This window comes from Sminthopsis crassicaudata, chromosome 3 (assembly GCF_048593235.1).
Source record: "Sminthopsis crassicaudata isolate SCR6 chromosome 3, ASM4859323v1, whole genome shotgun sequence".
Taxonomy (NCBI): domain Eukaryota; kingdom Metazoa; phylum Chordata; class Mammalia; order Dasyuromorphia; family Dasyuridae; genus Sminthopsis; species Sminthopsis crassicaudata.
Window position 1 is genome coordinate 76,999,674 of NC_133619.1, and position 14,337 is coordinate 77,014,010.

Sequence of the window (14,337 nt, forward strand, 5' to 3'; positions counted from 1 at the left end):
TAGGCAATCAGGATTAAATGATTTCCCAGGGTCACACAGCTAGTAAGTGCCTGTGGTCAATTTTGAACTCAGGTCCTCCTGACTTCGGGGCTATGTGCCCTAACCATTATGACATTTATACCCCATATATGTTTTATTGAAAACAAGTGAACCAGCAAGATGGGAAATATTATTTGCTTCAAATTGGGAGCAATTCTAAATAAATGAACAGGAGAGTTATGGAGGTTTGGCTATACTTGTTCCTTAACAGATTGAGAATTAAATACTTACTTATTCAGTGTGAGGTCAAGAATGAATCTGGAGCCAAAAGCCTCAATCTGAAAGCTTGCCTGGGCCAGATGCACAGCCTATAGATACAAAAAGAAAGACGTTTAGCTCATCTGCCCATCCCTTCCAGACTGACTGCTTTCCAATCAAGGTCTATATTTCCCATGAACATATTAGTTTCTCTCTTAAAAAAATACACCAAGTAACTTTCTGTATGGTTTATGTGGAAATACATGCATATTTTTACAGCAAGAAACTGGGGCAGTCTGATAAAATGAACCCATTATGATAACAAGTGGTAGCATATTCTCCAACTTCCAAAACTGAGCATAATGAATTAGACAAAAGGTCTTACTAGCTAAGACCTGATTTTACCCATCCTGCTCATTATGCTAACCATTTTTTCCTCTACACACATAAGTGAAAAATTATGGCACACCTTTGGTCTCCATAAGAAGCTAGAGTTTAGAAATACAGTATCAGCAGATTAGACAGAACTGGGATAACACAGCATTAGAATTGCAAAAAAATACTCAGTTAGAATTTAACCTTTTTTAATGTGGTTAGATTTACTGTACACTTTTTAGAGTGGATTGTGTTTTTTTGAAACATTAAAAAAAATTCCACCATTACTCTCTAACATGAACCACAACAATGATCCCAAAGGAAATGTGAATCCTATTTTACTTCTTGGTGAAAATAAATCTTTCAAAGAAAAAAAAAAAATCTGTATAAATTTAAATAACAAAAAAGAGCATATTCAGCAAGGTGTTATCCAAGACAAAATTTTCCTTTGTCACCACATCACACAAAAAGGACAAGGATAATGTAACACCTACATTCAGCCCCCTGTTGAGTCATGAACATTGCCTCCCCCATGTTCCATTCCCAAAAGCAGAAGTAGACATGGCAATCATTTGTAGAGCGGAACACATCAAACCAACACTAACACACCCAACCCTTTCCCACCTCTGCATTTTTTTTACTCATGTCCTTTTCCCTACCTTGATTACAGTACCCTCTTCTCACCTGCAATCTTCTCCATCCCATTTCCACAGAATCCTATTCAGCCTTTGGAACCCAATTTAAAGGCCACCTCTTCCTTGAAGCCTTCCCCTGCTCATGGCATCTGCCAGAATAATCAATCCCCTTCCTCAGAATTCCTATTGCACTTTATTTATGCCTCTTTTTTGTCTTATATTTTAATTTGTTCTTTTAACTGCTTCATTTTCCCAACTAAATTATAAAGTATTCATGCCTTATTCAATGTTATATTCCATAGTTTTCTGCTTAAAAGCACTCAATATATGATTGTCAGGTGTCCTCTTCATTTACTAAGCTGGCTTTATTTCTCAGCAGGAAAATGCAATTGCATACTGTCTGTGTGTATGCTGGGGTGGGGGGAAACACTAGATCTGAAGTCTAGGTTTAAATTATTATTCTGCTACCTATTACCTGTGTGCTCCTGGACAAGGACTAATCACTCTTGGTCTCAGTTGCATCATTGATAAAATATTTTTACCAATTTTTTATATTTTGTATTTAAATATGTTTATTTTAAATTTCATATTTAAATATTATTTTTAATTAATGTAATTAAATACTATAAATAAAAATTTATATTTAAAAATATTTTAAAATACCTTCTATGTGCCAGGCAAGGGGCAATGGATAGAGCACTAGGCTTGGAATCAGGAAAACTCATTTCCCCAAATTCAAATCTAACTTCAGATACTGTGTGACCCAAGCAATTCACTTAAGCCTGTTTGCCTAGTTCCTTCATCTGTAAAATGAGCTGGAGAAGGATATGACAAACAAATCCAGTATTTTTGACCCAAAAAAAAAATAAAAACAAGAAAACAAAACTGGTCATGAAGGGTTAGACACAACTCAACAGCAACAATACATTAAATGTTTTACAGATATCCTCCCAACAACACTGGGACACAAATCTTACTGTTATCCTCATTTTTACAGTTGAGGAAAATGAGACAGTTTAATAAATGTCTAAGGCTATAAGTGAACTCAAATCTTCCTGACTCCAGATCCAGCAATTTATCTAATACTCTAAAGTTAGAATAGATCAGTTCTTAAATGTTTGACAATCTATGAAGGCCCATGGACCCCTTCTCAAAATAATGTTTTAAAATGCATAAAATAAAATAATGAGATTGGAAAGGAAACATGATACTGGAATACAATTGTAAAATTTTAAAAAATAATTCCATGTTCTCCATGAAATAGATTATCTATTGTTATTTAGTCATTTGGTCATGTTCAAATCTTCATCACCTCATGGACCATATTGTATATGAGGTTTTCTTGGCAAAAAAATATTAAGTTGTAGGCAGAGGTCCAATAACACTTCATGAACTAAAATGGTCTGCCATTTCCTTCTCCAGTGGATTAAGGAAACATTGGTTAAATGCCAAGAGTCACATAGCTAGTAAGTATCTGAGACCAGATAAATCCAAGTCTTCCTGACTCTAGACCCAATGTAATCTACTGAAACACCTAGTAGCCTTGATAATCTCTAGAGTTCCTTAAAGCCTTTAATCCTATGAACTGATGGATAAAGCTAAAACTTTTTGTCTGACATTCATTGCTCTCTAACTTTCAAACTAGCTTTCTAGCCTTATTTCATCACTCCCTTCCTTTACACTTCATGCTCCAGCCAAATGGAATATTCTTTGTACCACTTACAGACTCTACCTTCTGCTACTCTGCCTTTGTTAACACAATTTCCTATCCTATACCTTTGACCCTAGGAAATTCTTATTTATCCTCAATGCACCTAGATTGACAATTTCATTCCACTATTACTTTTTTTAAAAAACATTGTGAAGCATTACTGGAAGAAAGTATCACAGGAATAAAAGCTAGATATAGATGAAGATTGGTTCATGCAGATTAAGATGGATATACTTTGAATAGCAGGGTGCAAGGTAAAGTCACTAATGTTAGTGAGATGGCTATTTTTAAAGGCAGAAAAACAACCAAGATCTTGATGGCTGATGTCTACACTAATTACAGAGAAATTCATGAAAGAAGATGAAATGATTGACTAGGAAAATATATGTCCCCAGATCTGTTTCTTAAAAAATTAATTCACCTTAAGTATTCAGAAAAGTTTTCTCCAAGATGTCCGTGAAAATCTTCTTAAAGAAGCCCTTTAGGGAGGGAAAAGGACCCACATGTGCAAAAATGTTTGTAGCAATATTTGTGTGGTAACAAAGAATTGGAAAATGAGTTGATGCCCATAAATTGGGGAATGACTGAATAAGCTGTGGTAAATGAAGGTAATGGAATATTATTGTTCTATAATTATGAACAAGCTGATTTTAAAAAGGCTTGGAAAGATTTATTCAAACTGATGTTGAGCAAAGCAAGCAAAACCAGGAATACATTGAACACAGCAACAGCAAGAATGTGCAATGGTTAACTATGAAAGATTGGTTCTTCTCAGGGGTTCAGTGATACAAAGCAATTCCAATAGACTTTGGACAGAAAATGCCATCTGCATCCAAAAAAAGAGCTATGGAGACTGAATGTAAATCAATACACACCATTTTCACTTTTTTCTGTTGTTTTTTTCTCTTATGGTTTTTCTCTTTTGTTCTGATTTTTCTCTCCCAACATGATTCATATAGCAATGCATATAAAAATAAATAAATAATTTAAAAAGAAGTCCTTTAGAATTCCTTTATTCTAATAAAAATATTTTTCCTCTTCTAGGTCACTGCAGCAAAGGATGCAGTAGGAATTATGAAGAAGGGAAGGGAAAGGATGTCCTATGATATTGTAATTTGTTCAATAAAATATTTAGTGATGCGTTATTATGCTGCTCCACTTAATTGATTTATGTAAACTTTTTAGACAAAAGGCTATTTCAGGTCCCAGTCTTCCCAGGGTCTTTCAGTCCCAGGCCAATGTCAGCATATCTTAAGTACAGTCTCTCCTTAAGTAACTAAGAAACAAAGGCATGGATGTAGGTAGCCTAAGGTTCTCACAGACTGTGGGGGAGGATAATAAGTTCTGGAAAATCCTAATAACTTGGAAAGGCTTAAAATACGAAACCAATGATGAACTATGTGAATGCTGAATGATGGATAGCCTACCAGAAAACCTCAAAACCAAAAGATTAATCACCAGATAATCAATTTAAATATCTGTGAAGTGCTTAGGAAAGTGCCTGAAACATAGTAGGCACTCAATAAAAGCTTGTTCCCTTTCCACCTACTCCTGTCTCACTCTTATCAGGTGATGAATTTGTTTGACTTCATAAATACTACCTATTAATGCATGATAGGGTTGCAATTTGCTTCTTGTGTAAAGGGTATATGAATAATGAAACAATGACTCTTTTGAAGTGCAGAAGAAACAAGTATAATTTGAAAGATTTGATGTTATACAGATGGAGCATTTACCAAGTTATGATGTTTGTGATCATTTATATTAAAAGTTGAGTATTAAGCCCTTAAAGCAGAATTGTCAGAACATTGTTTCTACAAGGAAATTAGATTTATATTCTTTTTTATCATAAGTTTAAGAAGTGCCTGTGATATCAGTATCATCTTACAAGAGACTAAAGAAATTTGTCCAGCATCATATATTAAGTTGTAGGCAGAGGTCCAATAACACTTCATGAACTGCACATGAGATCTTTATTCATCTACTGCTCTTACAAGATTCACAAGCAAGCTAAATGATTAATGACAGTTTTTATAGAGATGTTTACCATTCTCTTTGTGAGAATACAAAATTTTATAGCTTAGGATGGACACAAAAATGAGTACAGCCCAATGCCCTCCTAAAGTACTGAAAACAGATTTATGACTGAGCTGTATAGTAACTTTCTTCCTCACACAAACAATATACAATGAAGTTACATGTGATCTAGAAACTGTAAAAACAAGATCATATTTTATATACAAAACTGCTTCACTGAAGATCAAGATATATAACTTTTTTATTTTAAATAAAGACATAATAGATGCCTTAATGACTCAACTTCTTTTGACTTAAATTGAATTTTATCATCAAGACTCATTAAGAGACCCCAAGTGCATATTACTTGGGAGATTTTATTAAAGAACTTGATTGGTCATACTCATGTACTATTGGTACTTTCATTCTAAAACAGAGAACATAAAATTGGACAAAAATATTAAAAATAATTATAGCACAGAAACATAGAACTCAATTTCCAAAGACATGAGGAATGATGTTATGCATATAGAAATAGCATTAAACTCACCAAATTTCCAGGATGGACCAGTATTTGGAATTAAGGACTTCACAGAAGAGACAATCAATGATCTTAACTAATGAAACAGAATGCTTGACTTATATGATGCATGTGAACATAAACAGTTGAGGGCATGTGGGAAAGAAGAAAAGGTACTCTTCTATTTTTTCAATTACTTTAGAAGTAACAAATCTGAGTAGCTAGAAAACATTGGTGGACTCTCAGGTAGGGTTATGGAGAATTTAAGTATCATTAAATATGCTAGGGTTATGTCACTTTTTTTTCACTACTATCTTCTTAAAGAGTTTATAATTTTACCAGAGAGACCAAAAACATACATTTTAAATAAAATAACTTTCAAAGCAACATATCAAGTGCAACATAATACAGTACAAGTGACTGGATAGATACTGAAATATCATGGAGGAAGATACTGGTGGTGTGCATCAGATGGCTTTCTGAAGCAGGAAAGTTTGGAACTAAATTTTCAAAGACATAAGGAAGAAAAAGAATAACTGTATGTTATGATTGACTTGGGGAGCTAAGATTAAAAAAATAAAATCTTAGCATGTGAGTCCTTTCTCTACAACTATTTATTTAAATGTCTTTATATTTGTAGCAAAAATTATTTCAATCTTAAATTACCCATTTCTTCTAAATTTAGGGCATGGGTTTTCTTGTACTACTATTATCTAAATATTTATTTCTCTTCATAAAAAGAAAAAAAATGTTAATCCGATTCATATGTTCACATGAACAAAAAGACAACACACACACACACACACACACACACACACACACACAAACCATCTTTCTATTCCTCTCTACTCCATAAAAATCTGTTTTTTTCACTGGATATTGTGCCTCCCTTCTACACTTTTTGGGGTTTCATATTAAAATATTTCTCTTGGTTTCTGTTTTTCAACTCCCTATGGGTTTTGTAAGTAAGATCACAGTCCCCCCAAAGACCCATCTATTTAACAACCAAATGTTTTTACTCTGTAGAACAGGAAAAAAGAATAGATCTGTGATTTCATTAGAACAGAGTACCTTTACCAATGCAGGTCAATACCTTCTCTACAGATAAGACTTTTCAAGAGCTGCCTACAGCACTGAGATGACACATGACTTGTCCAGAATCACACAATCAATATTTGTCAAAGATAGGATTTGAACTCAGATCTTGACCATATGCTCAGCTCTTCCCCTCACTGGTAAAACATTCTCCTAGCACAACATCAAAATGAAGAGGCTCTATGGAAATCATCAAATATCAGACTTCAGAACTCACTTGCTTTTTGGACAGAAAATATTTTTCTGATATCTTACAAAGGACGGACTGGAGAATTCACAATTTGTATGAAAAATAATTCAATAAAGATCAGTTAGTGAAGTATTAGTGACTTTAATTTCTGAATAGACTTGAAATTATTAATTTAATTTTAGGGAATGGGAAAATGAAAGATGCTTTTTTGTGAAACTTGGGTCTATAGGGCTTTAAATTATTTTTCTAACAATAAAGTATGAAGTATATATGGATTTTAAAAGTTCACAACATGAATTAATTGGATTAGTTTAGATAACTGATTTTACAAATCCATCAACAAGCATTTATTAATTAACCAATATGTTCAAGGCATTATGCTTAAGACTGGGGATATAAATAAAACACATTACCCACCTCAAATAATAGATTATTGTGCCTACACAAAATCCATTAGAATTTTATCTACACAGGATAAAACATTCAAATATTTTGGGGGAAAGGGGAATCTTGATACTTTACCTTCCTATGAATACCTTCCTACTCCTCTGATACTTTTTTTAAAGTGCAGAAATGGCCCTAGTTATACCATCAGAGTAAGTTTTGCCATATCCTAATAAACTGTAATAGCTTCAAGTTCAAGTTGGATGATGACATTATATTATCCAAAGATTAACCAAAAAAAAACAATTTAGTCAAATTTAAAGAGATTAATCACCCAAAATTGATCAAAAAAGGCAGCCAAAAAATAAACCACACACACCAAAGATTAAGAAAAATACTGACCATAGGATCCGGCCACAAATTTGTGTTAGTAGACAAAGAATACTGTGAGACGAAATTTGGAAATAAACTCTTTTGGGTAGGATCCAATACAGATTCACCTTCAACTAGGAATAGAGCATGAGACAAAGTTGAATGCTTGGTTGTGCATTTACCGGCTATGTGACTCTGGTCAACTCACTTAAACCTCTATGAACCTGCTTTCCTCATCAGCAAAATGCGGATAAAAGCACTTAGCTTCCTGGTTAACTGGGAATATTTTTTCAATTATATATGTAAAGAGCTTTGTTAATCTAAAAGTACCTACATAAATATTATCTATTCTCATTATTACTGAACTTTATTTTTCCCCCCTGAGGCTGGGGTTAAGTGACTTGCCCAGGGTCACAGAGCTAGGAAGTGTTAAGTGTCTGAGACCAGATTTGAACTCAGGTCCTCATGACTTCAAGGCTGGTTCTCTGTCCACTGAACCAACTAGCTTCTCCTATGTTTTAAGTCTTGAAAAATTAAGAGACCTTTAAAACAACATGAATCATTATGCTTAGAAATTTGATAGCTGTAAATCTTATCTGAAGATAGTTTTTTTCAAATTAAGATAAGTTGCTGGATATTTTTGCTGGAGGATTTTACTGGGAAAGCTTGAGAATATACTATACTCTATGCAACAATTGTTAATGGGATATCTACAAAGCACTGTAGGAGATAGAGAGAAGAATAAAATATAGTCTCTGCCTTCAAAGAATTTACACTTAGATTAGGAAACCATGGAAGAAACATATGAAAAATTAAACAGGACAAATGTTAAATACAGAATGGATAATAATAAAAGAGATATCATAAGGTGGCATGAACATTATTACTTGCCAAATAGTACAGGCATTAAGTGCCATCTATGAATACCAAAGAACAGGAATTACTGCTAGAATGATCTGAAAAGGTCTTAGTGAGGAGGAAGCACTTGGGCTTAGCTTAGAAGAACTTAGGTAGTAGAGAACAGAAGGTAAGTGATCTTATGTTTTACTCTGCTATTCAAAGGAACACACCTATGAATAAAATGTAAAATGTCTTATGGTCCCAAAGCATGTTAGTTTTCAACCATGCTTTAGGTTTTGAGTAACTTTTTGAAAGTTTATAATAAAAACAAACATGTCAGCGTTTGGAAAAAAAATTTTCCTAAACATTTTGCTGAAACATAATTTTAAAAAATTCATCAGATCATAGGAAGGTATTTCAGTCTTAGTTTGTCAAATGAGATAATTTTGGTAAAAAACATTGGAAAAATGTAAATTCTCTACTTGTAAAATGCAGATAATACTAGCATTTAACTTATAGTATTGTTTTGAGGATCAAATAAGATGATATATATAAAAAAATTTGCAAACCTTAAAGTATTATAGAAATATTAGCTATTGTTTTTAATATTAAAAATAATTTTATTGCTAAATAAAACTTTTTAATATTTATATACTGTAGATATTGATTATTATTACAAATATTAATATCCTACAGATGAAAACATTATGGTATAAAAAGATTAAATGACTTCCCAAAGTCACATAAATAAGCAATCGGCATAGCAATGATTTAAACCTAGGCCTTTTAATTCTACATTCCATGCTCACCTTACAGTCCTGTACTAAAATTTACCTAGAATTAATCTCCTAAGCAAAAAGAAGAAACCTTGTACATGGAAAATATCTTGTAATCAGATCCAAGATAGTACAAGTATACTTTTCTTTACAGAATACAAACTAAACAACTTCTTTCATTCTTAGACCAATCCAAGAAAAAGCATGGTTTTGAGTCTAATCTCTAAAAACCTAACATAGTCAACTCTCAATGTTCCACTCTAAGTGTGAAAAGCAGCATTATAGATAATAGAAATCCACAAATCATCCCCAAATGTTATTTGGGAAATTATTTTATGCCTTCACCAGAGCTTTATAAGAGCTACTTGCCAAATAATCAAATGTAATTGATTTAAGTTTCATTGTCTCTTCTTTCTCAATTGCAAGAGCCATTCAGACATACAGTAGTCAAAATATGGATAGAATTCAAGCTCTTTGATGTCATGAACTGTTTCTTATTTTGTTTTTATCACCAGTGCTTAGGAAAGTACTTTAATAAATGCTTCTTTAAATGCTACATAGATAGAATGAAAAACACAAGGCACTAATAATCCAAGTAGATAATACCTCTCATGGATGATTTACATGTACTTTGAGATTTCTTTAAAGAATTGTAGCATAGTCACCAAAAAAACTGGAAATGAAGAAATTTGCCAGATATGGTAGACACAAGGGGGAACAGATTCCTTATAAATTCTGAGGTCTCATGCTTCAATTTTCCCATTCAAACTACTTAAATCCAAGAGAATTCAACTCACACAGAGCCTTTTTTGGACCTTTATACTAGATGATTATGTACGCTGACATGGTATGATTAATATATGAGGGGTTATTAAATTGATAACACTGAACTAAGAGATGTTAATTAATTTAAAAGTAAGATTTCATTGGCACTGTTGTTTAGACATGAATAGCACAGAGGCTGTATCACTCACTGCTGTATTATTTAGCTTTCATATTTTTTAAAATGATGACTCAAAATACAGCTATGACAACGGTTACCATGGAAGCCATTACTCTCCTCCACCTCCGTAAGGAGTAACATCTAATTTTCATGCATGAATATAGTACCTGTAGCATGAATCATTTTGTTCCTTTCTCTTGCCAGTTCCCAGATCACCAAAAGTCGTATGGCACATTGGAAAAGAGGGTTAGTTTTGAAGTGAAATCATCAAGATTCAAATCCCAGCTCACCCAATTGCTATCTATGTGGCCATGGGGAAGTAACAGATCTCATTGGTATTCATTTTCCTATTCTTTAATATGAAGGAGTTGGACTCTTGAACCTCAAGGTCCCCTCTAGCTCTTAATTTATTAATCTATACTCTACTCTTTATTCTTCACTTATAAATCATAAAAGGACATCCTACTCTAATTTGACTTTATGGCTCTGTACACTTATCTCCTATTGAACAAATGGAATAAAGTTATGAGTAAAAAAGTAAAGGATAAATATGCAAGGGACAGAGAGCTCTACCTTTAATGTTCTTCCCTATAAAGAGTATTATTGTTATGCTTTTCTTTTTTAGCTTCACTAGAACACCAAATGAAAAAGGCAAGATTGACTATCTTATTTTAGAAAGAATTAGCTATCTTTCTTGTTTTTTCCTGAAAATGCCAACCACAATATTCCAACTTAATAACCCACTAAGCATTAGCCAACTTAAAGCATAATGGATTTCTAATCTGAGACCTGGATTTGAGCACAATCTCTACCACTTACTCCCTCTGGGATCTTGCAAAAATCACCTTACTAGGCAAAATCTATTTCCTCATATGTAAAGATAAAGATTGTACTATCTCCCCCACAGAGTTGTTATAAGGACCAAATACAGTAAAGTATTAAAAAAATACTTTGTAAATAGAAAGAAGCTCCCAACCCTCAGACGTAATCTTTTGTTACATGTATAAACAGAGTCCAAATTTAGTGATGGGCTGCTCTCCTTAAGCATACAGATGGAAAACCAACATGTCATTGTTACTAATTATCCAATGAGGGAATGCAGTAGCTGAATGCCCACCAGGTGACACTCTACTCAACCATCCAGCCAGTGGTTTATTATTCTCTGGTCATTCTCAACCATTCTCCTCCAGTCATCTTGTAAAGCTCTTGCCATTTGCCATATAAGATATTCAGGTGTGGAAGGAAATTCTGGCATCCTTTCCTCACTCAGTTTATGGAAGGAAATAAGGAGATGTATATGTATGGATCATGGATGGTAGTAAAGGAAGATGAAAATGAGGGATAAGCTTTAAAGAAGGGAGAGAAGTCACTGGAAATCCATCTCTTCTCAACTATCTGCCTCACCTCTTGGATTCCTTTTTAATTACAGTTCCTACCTTAGACCCTGCTACCGGATCTCTAGTAGTCTTAATTGTAGAATATTAGAGTGAAAAAGTAGCATTAATAGTAACTACTGTATTTATAGTGCCAGCAACTGCAGCCAGCCTTAGTCATTCTAGTCTACCTCATGGAAGACCAAGAGCCCTAGTTCATTAGTAGAAGGAGAAAGAATCGGTAGTCAATTATGGAAGCTCTTATACAAATCTAATGCCCTTTTATCCAATTACTCATGTTCCTGATCATCATGAATATAACTTGTCTAAGAGGCAACTTGATGGTAGAGTAAATAGAGCCCTGGATCTGGAATCAGGAAGACCTGAGTTCAAATCTGATTTCAGATACTTACTAGTTATGTGACTCTGAACACATCACTTAACTTCTGCCTCAATCTGTCTATCTGTAAAATGGATATAATAATAGCATATACCTCACAGGATGTGATAAGGATTAAATGAGATAATATTTGTAAAGTGCATAGCACAGTACTTGATACATAGTAGACACTTAACAAATTCTTGTTTCCTTCCTTCCAAGATGATGTGGGAACAGATAAGAGGGGAGAGAGGAAAGGCAATCAATCTCATGTGTGTTTTGAGATCATTTAAAACCAGTCTCCCTCCCTCTCTCCCTCCCTCCCTCCCTCCCTCCCCCCCCCCTCTCTCTCTCTCTTCTCTCTCTCTCTCTCTCTCTCTCTCTCTCTCTCTCTCTCTCTCTCTCTCTCTCTCTCTCTCTCTCTCTCTCTCCCTCTCTCTCTCTCTCTCTCTATCTCTCCCTCTCCCTCTCTCTCTCTCTCCCTCTCCCTCTATCTCTCCCTCTCTATCTCTCCCTCTCCCTCTATCTCTCCCTCTCCCTCTCCCTCTCCCTCTTCCTCTCCCTCTATCTCTCTCTCTCTCTATCATTCTTTTTCTCAAGCTTCTAGGAACACAATTCAACCACTATTATTAAGTATTACCACTATTTAGATTTTCAAAAATATAGTGCAGAAAATCCTACCATGATGACCATATCTCATTAAACAAACAAACCACAGCCCTCATACAAAGACTCGTTTGTTTGTTAAATCTCAGTTTTTATATCCAGCAAAAAATTAATATTAAATGGTCACATGAAAATATATTGTAATTTCCCCCAAAAAAAATCCAAACCAAGAATATCATATTAGTATGTGTATGTGCGTGCAAGAGAGACAGCTATAAAGAGAAAGAGAAAGAAGTCCAAAGTCAAAAAGAGAGGAAGAGGAGGGGAGAGAGGGAGAGAGACAAAGAAACGGAGAGAAGAGAGAGGAAGAAAAAGATCAATAAAAAATTCAAAACTATTTTCAGATAGTATTTTAAGAGGTATAAATAGTTACCATTATCAATTATGCATTAGTAAAAATGCTACTAATACAACAATAATAGAGCTCTAGATATGATCAAATCAACCTGTACTTATTAAATGCATACTACATTCCAAGCACTCAATGTAAAAACATAAAAGTAATACAGTCCCTCCACTCATCACTCAATCAATCAACAACTATTCTTTAAGCACCCACTCTGGCACTGGGAATACAAAGACCAAAAATCCCTATCTCCAAGAAGCTTAGATTCTAATGGGGGAAGGCAGATTGTACATATTTTAAGTATATACAAAATAAATATAGGTTCATAATGGGGGAAGGCAGCTTGTACATATTTAAGTATATACAAAATAAATATAGGTACAATTTGGAGAGAGACTGTATTAGCAGCTAGGAGAGATGTACATATTGAATGTAGCACTATGAGCTGAATTTTGGAGGAATCTAGGGGTCTTGAAAGGTAGGAATAAGAATTCAAGGAATTCCAAGCATGGGGGAACAGCCCTTAAAAAGCCAAATAAATGGAAGTTAAAGTATTATGGGAGAGAAACAGTTAAAAGACTAGTTTGGATAGACTATTGTGTGTGTCAAGGGGAATCATAATAATTCTAGAAAGGTAGTCTGAGACTGGGTTGTGAAAGTTTTCATATGCTAAATAGAGAAATTTATATTTTATTTTAGCAACAGAGAGCTACTAGAGTTTACAGAGGAAGGAAGTGATATGGAAAAAAAAACTTTGCTTTAAGAAAATTACTCTATAATGAACTGAACCAGTTACGCCCAGAGAAAGAACTCTGGGAGATGACTATGAACCACTACATAGAATTCCCAATACCTCTATTTTTGTCTGCCTGCATTTTTTATTTCCTTCACAGGTTAATTGTACATTATTTCAAAGTCTGATTCTTTTTGTACAGCAAAATAACTATTTGGACATATATTGTATTTAATTTATACTTTAACATATGTAACATGCATTGGTCAACCTGCCATCTGGGGGAGGGGAGTGGAGGGAAGGAGGGGGAAAATTATAACAAAAGGCTTGGCAATTGTAAGTGCTGTAAAATTACCCATGCATATATCTTGTAAATAAAAAGCTATAATAAAAAAATTACTCTAGTAGTACAAAAGATGATTTAAAGATAAGAGGTCTGAGACAGGAATTATTAGGAGGAAATTGCAAGAGGAAATTGTGAAAAATAATGAGATAGTATCTCTGTGAATTCAGAAAGATGAAAGAATATAAGAAATGTGAAAATAGAATTGAGAAGATTTAGCAAATTACTGGAAATGAGGTGAGTGTGAATGAAGTGTAAAGGATGACATGAAAGTAGAGAACCTGGGACTCTGATAAAATGGTGGTCTCTTAGCAGAAACAGAGACATCTGGAAGACAGGTAGGCTTACAGAAAAACATAACGTATCCTGTTTTGGACATGTGGAGTTTGAGATTTCTCTACAA

The 14,337-nt window shown here is 34.0% G+C and overlaps 1 protein-coding gene across 4 annotated transcripts in view; it reads right to left on the reverse strand.

Moving 5' to 3' along the window:
• The window catches only part of ADAM23 (ADAM metallopeptidase domain 23), a 210,971-nt gene that overhangs the window by 169,964 nt on the left and 26,670 nt on the right, over positions 1-14,337 (reverse strand). For all 4 annotated transcript variants that reach the window (XM_074298919.1, XM_074298918.1, XM_074298917.1 and 1 more), the window contains exon 3: positions 271-347. In XM_074298919.1, coding sequence (XP_074155020.1) covers positions 271-347 — 77 coding nt within the window. The remainder of the gene's footprint in view (positions 1-270; positions 348-14,337) is intronic.